This window comes from Lagopus leucura, unplaced genomic scaffold (genome assembly GCF_019238085.1).
Source record: "Lagopus leucura isolate 7727_CA_CO unplaced genomic scaffold, USGS_WTPT01 188-2_obj-0_obj, whole genome shotgun sequence".
Taxonomy (NCBI): Eukaryota; Metazoa; Chordata; class Aves; order Galliformes; family Phasianidae; genus Lagopus; species Lagopus leucura.
The window spans coordinates 19,139-24,346 of NW_024968249.1; the positions used below are offsets into that span (position 1 = coordinate 19,139).

At 57.2% G+C, this 5,208-nt stretch overlaps 1 protein-coding gene across 7 annotated transcripts in view; it reads right to left on the bottom strand.

Moving 5' to 3' along the window:
- Positions 1–5,208, bottom strand: part of SP2 (Sp2 transcription factor) — a 9,522-nt gene that overhangs the window by 2,519 nt on the left and 1,795 nt on the right. For 2 of the 7 annotated variants that reach the window (XM_042894387.1, XM_042894389.1), the window contains exons 2-4: positions 3,884–3,959; positions 2,360–3,313; positions 1,508–1,808 (exon numbers count right to left, since the gene is read on the bottom strand). In XM_042894387.1, the coding sequence (XP_042750321.1) occupies positions 1,508–1,808; positions 2,360–3,313; positions 3,884–3,946 (1,318 nt within the window). In that variant the 5' untranslated portion in view covers positions 3,947–3,959. Of the gene's footprint in view, positions 1–1,507; positions 1,809–2,359; positions 3,314–3,883; positions 5,105–5,208 lie in introns of those variants that run through there. The other 5 variants (XM_042894384.1, XM_042894390.1, XM_042894388.1 and 2 more) reach the window with 4 other exon arrangements.

Genomic DNA, 5,208 nt, shown 5'->3' on the forward strand with positions numbered 1-5,208 from the left:
AGGAGAAGGAGAAGGAGAAGGAGAAGGAGAAGGAGAAGGAGAAGGAGGAGTGGGATCTGATGGATGAGCAAAGAGGAGGTCACTGCACAGAGGGGATGCGGGCAGAGCAAAGGTGTCAGTGCAACACTGCGAGGAGATGTGCTAAGCCCAGGGTGAGGGCAGCTCTCTGACAGCACGGCAATACACACAGGCCCTTCTGGTCCTTGAGAAAACCAGGCTCAGCCTCCACTCGTGGAGCCAGCAGGTCCTACCGGTCCCCTCACAGCCAGGGCTCAGCACGGCCTGGCCAGCCTTGTGGCACGGTGCGGGGAGCAGCGCAGACAGCAGCAATATCTGCCTGTGCCATCTCCTGACACCCAACACAAAGCAGCAATTAAAAACCCCTTTAAAAGCTACCCCAGTGATGACAGCGGTCCACTGCGGAGCACCAAACCACACTGGACCACATTTTATGCTGACATCGTTTAGTCGAGCAAGAAAGAACAGCTTCTGACTGCAAAACCCAGTCGGGACTCCTGCTGGTTCTTGCTGGGAGAGAAACCACCGAACGTCAGCAGGTCTTTCTGGATCACAAAGCAGATAAACTTCCCTCAGACCTAACTTCCTCCCCTCAGCTCCCTGCAGCTGCCAGCTCTGGGCTGGGGACAGTTTGCCAGAGCAGGGAGGACGGAGCTGCCATGGGGACGTGCAGCTCTTGGCGGGCAAAGGGAGACTGGAGTGCACCAGGGCTGTCTGTGGCTCACAGGCCCAGGGCTGTGTCTGGTTATTTTCGGTTTAAGACACACACTTGTTCCACAGAGGAGCTGAGGGAGTGGCAGTGCCTCATGACACAGCCTGCATGCGTGAAGGCACCTCTCCTGGTTTGGCTATGGGCAGTATTTGGCTATAAGCAGCAGCATCCTCGCTCGGCAGCACTGCAGGTGCAAGGAGAGGTGACACAAATTCATCCCTGGGTGCAGCTCGCTGCCCCTGCACAGCACGCAGGAGAAAACAGAGTCACTCAGGGCCCCAAAGCAGACACAGCAGGGTACATTTTTCACTCAGAGGGCAGTAAGGCCCTGGCACACTGCCCCTGTGTGGACACTCCATTCATGAGGTGCTCGAGGCTAGGCTGGATAGGGCCCTGGGCAGCCTGGTCTGGTGGGAGGCAACCATTCCACAGCAGGGGAGAGTTGGAACTGATGATCTTTAAGGTCCCTTCCAACCCAAACCAGGCTACGATTCCACGTCCTGCAGCTCAGCACCACACTGCAGGTCTGTGCTAACTGCTGTCCCTGACAGCCAACCAGCAGAGCAGCCAAAGAGCCCCCCTACGAAACACACAGAGCCTCCTGCAGCGAAGAGAGCTAGACAAGCTGTTGACATCTAACACCCAGCAACGTTCAGCCTCGGGATACAAGGCTTGTTTACAGAGCTGCCACATCCCAGCTGTGAAGAGCACTGCTGGAAGGGGCCGCCTGTCCCCCCCCCGTCCCTCCCGCCCGCCACGGCGCAGCACGCAGCCCACCTCCAGCATTGGTGATGGTGACAGGCACACCCTGGACCTGCACCCCGTTGATGTTGATGGTCTGCATGGCCTGTGCTGCAGCTGCCAGCTGGGCTGCACTCAAGCTGATGACTCCTCCGGCAGGCGCGATCTTTGGCAGCGGACGCTCCTTGCGTGCGGTCGGTTTCTTGCTGCTGGATGCTGTGCCAGAGTTGCGGGACACGGGGCTGCTGCAGGAGGTGCTGGATGGAGCCACCGTCACGGCCGGGGCTTCCTGGAGCAGCACTGTTTGCAGTTCACCCGATGGTGTTTTGAAATAGACCTGATGGAGGAGGAGGGGGGGGGGGGGGGGAGAGAAAAAGAATGAGACTGGTTGAAGCCAGCAGGGAAGGGCAATCTCCACTCAGAAATCCAGAAGTGTGGGCCTGCAGGAAGCCACAGAGAAGCTGCCCACGCCTCTTAAGACACTGGGCCTCCCGCAGACTGGTCCTGGCCCCGCAACAACAGCAGAGGGCTGCTTTAGCTTTGCAGCCTGGTTTCCAAAGGTAACACCAGCAACAGTCCTGCAGCCTGTGAGTCTGCTCTCCCACCTCCCCAAGCTTCTGACAGGCAGGATAACTCCAGCCTGAGCTGAAAGCGCAGCAGTTTGCAAAGACACGGTGCTCCTAAAAGTCCTGTGAAAAGAGGCAGCCAGGGAGAGGCTCAGTAAAGCCCCAGTGAGGGAGCGGCTGCACTCCCAACCCTTCTTGGGCATCAGAGAATCCACGCCTGAACCTGATGCCAACCTGGGGATGTGTCTCACAAAACTCTTCAGCTTTTTAAAAGCCCGAGGAAGGGCTTGGAGTAGAAGGGACGTCACAGCAGATGATGTACCTGCGTAGGAGCGGACTCTGTCGTCTGGATCTGGATGTTCTGGGAGGACTTCTGGGGGACGGTGGGGAGCGTGGCTGAGGCAGCCTGGACCACACGCAGGGCCTGCTGTGGGATCTGCACCACCTGGGACTCCTGCTTGGGCTGCACCACCTGCACCTGCTGCACCACGGCAGGCTGCCCAGAGCCCGGGCTCTGCACGATCAGCAGGTTGTTCCCCGCCTGGATGATGTTCTCCGCCGTCGTCTCTATCAACACCGTCTCCACCTGCTCGGCCACAGCCACGGCAGAGGGCTGGCTGGGTGACATGGCTTTCTTTCGAGTCTTTTTGCCAGGCTTTGAGGGGCTCTCTGCAACCACCTGAGCCTGCGTGCTTGACTCTGCAGCGTTCACCAGGTTGTTCACAGGCAGGGTAAGAGTCACGTTGCTGCCACCGCTTAACTTGACCACGTTGCTCGAGCCCTGCACCGGTGAAGCTCCGCTCTTCTGCGCCGGTGCTGGCTTGATGGGCACGGGCTTGTGAGAGGATGAGGATGGGGTGAGAATGGCCTGATTCGTGCCTGGAATAATTTGGATCTGGTTGGTGAGGTTGGGCTGGACTTGGATGGTCTGCCCCCCTGCAGCCTGGATCTGGGGCACCGTCTGGTACTGGATGTTTGCAGACGAGCGAGTCCCTTTGCTGATGACAGTTGGGTTCTGAATGGCAAAAACCAGCTGCCCCCCGGGGTAGGAGGTGCCAACCTGGGAGCCCTGGATCTGGAAGAGATTCCCTTTCGACGACAGGATCCCGAAGCTGTTCTTACCAGAGCCCAGAGGGAGAGGAGCAGGTTTGATGGGGACAAGTTTGCGAGGCGTTGGCTGAGGAGGGGCAGGAGGAGTCACGGCGGCTTCCACTGCTGGGGGACCAATTTTGCTACATGTTGCTGCGAGGAGGGCGAGCGGAGACGGCTGGGAGTCCTGGGAACCAGGAAGGAGACAGGCATGTTAGAGCCAGGGTCTTAAACCAAACAGGGCTGAGATTGAGTCAGAGAGGGAAAGGCTACACGCTATCGAAAGTAACTCAGTCCGCGCCAATTAAACACTGCTTATTAAGTGAGCTGCTTAATTAGCCGTATCACGTGTGCCTTTAGCTCGCCCCAGTCGCACTGCTTTTAGCCATCAGGATGCTGGCTGCCTTTTAATCCCGTGTCTGTGTTCTTACAACCTCCATAAAGCTGCAGACGCCCTTCAAGTCTGCTGCCACTCACACCCATTACACACACCCCGCAGTGCTTCACGTGGTTTTAATCCCAAGACCACCTTGTGAAATCAGCTGCTAACATGACCCAAGAGGTCCTTAAGGAAAACACAGCACTGCTAGGAGCAACAGCTCTGCCAGGAGTGAGGACTGGAGCTGGGAACGTGTCCAGAATGCAGCTCCCCAGCCTGTCTTGCAAGCAGAGCTCCTCCTGTGGGGCACGCTGCCTGCAGGCCCACACCTGGGGCACTGCCCCCGGCCCAGCAGGAGCTCACACCACCTGCACTCACCTGGGCAGTGGAGGCAGCTGGCTGCAGGTATTCACTGGGGCTGACGGCAGCAGTGGCAGCCATGCTGTCGCTCGATCTGCGAGGAGGAAGCAGAAAGACAGGAGTGAGGAGAGCAGTGAGAGCTGAGACCATCGATGTCTGGGGCTCTCCATCGTCACCCAAGATGCGGAACCTTGCGCGCCTTCAGCTGGAGCTGCAGAAGGGGTCAGAGATACAGACTGGTGTTTTTCCAAGCTGGAAAAACATTGTTTCAATTATTTGGGTATGTTGTTGGTGCTGAATGTTTGCAAGTCATTATGTAATTAAAAGGTCATTTGGGGGAACAGCAGAGCTGCTGGCGCTGGCTGGCAGCGGGACCTGAGGAAGCTGAGAAAAGCCACAGGAGAGCCAGGAGGGCACAGCAGCACGGGCACAGACTCCTAAATCCTCACCATTTGTTACCTCTTTTCTTGTAGGCTGGTAAGGTTTCATCCACAAAGCATCCTTTGGCAAATCTCCCACTCAACCCCATCCAGCGGCCACTGAATGGTTCAATAGCTTAATAGTATTTGCCTCAAGAAGGTGCCAGGGAAAACTTGTCCAAGCTCGAATTTCTTTTATTACCACTGCTGACGATGTCCTGACTTCAGCAGGGAGTTATGGCCAAGCTGAGGAATAACAAGCACTTGGGATTCATGGAGGGCATCTCTGAGCTGCAGCCGTGCTGGGGTTGTGCACAGAGACACCCAGACCGCAGGAGCAATGAGATGCAATGGCAGGGCCACGCTGCAAGGGAGACACACAAAGCACGGTGCCAGACAAAACAAGTTGTGTAAGCACTGCAAGTGGCTTTCTGCTGCTCAGCAGGGACTGGGAGGGAGCAGTGGCAGGGCGCTGGTGGATCCCACGCAGGCGAGATGTGGGGCTGAGCAGGGCTGAACGGATGGCACAGCGCAAGGAAGGCAGACACGGGTTGTTTCACAGCTTGTCAGAGGCAGAGAAGTGTTGAAGGAGAAAAGTCCACGCTCCAGACCCTCTCTGCAGCAAAGGTGAGAGGCACTGCGTGCTCACAGCCAGAGAAAAGGATGCGTTCTTCCTGGAAAGCCAGGAGCTTGCACAGCTGCCCAAGCCCAAGGGCTGCACCCTTCCTTTCTGCAGAATTAGGGCACTGCTGAGGATTAGCAGCCCTGACTACAAATAAGAGCAAGCTGAGCTGGCTGGAGACAGAGACATCAGAGAGATCCCATTAGCACACACAAATAAACATCAGTGATGACGGGGGAAGGGGAGGGGGGCGGCGTGCTCACAGCCAGAGAAAAGGTTGCGTTCGTCCTGGAAAGCCAGGA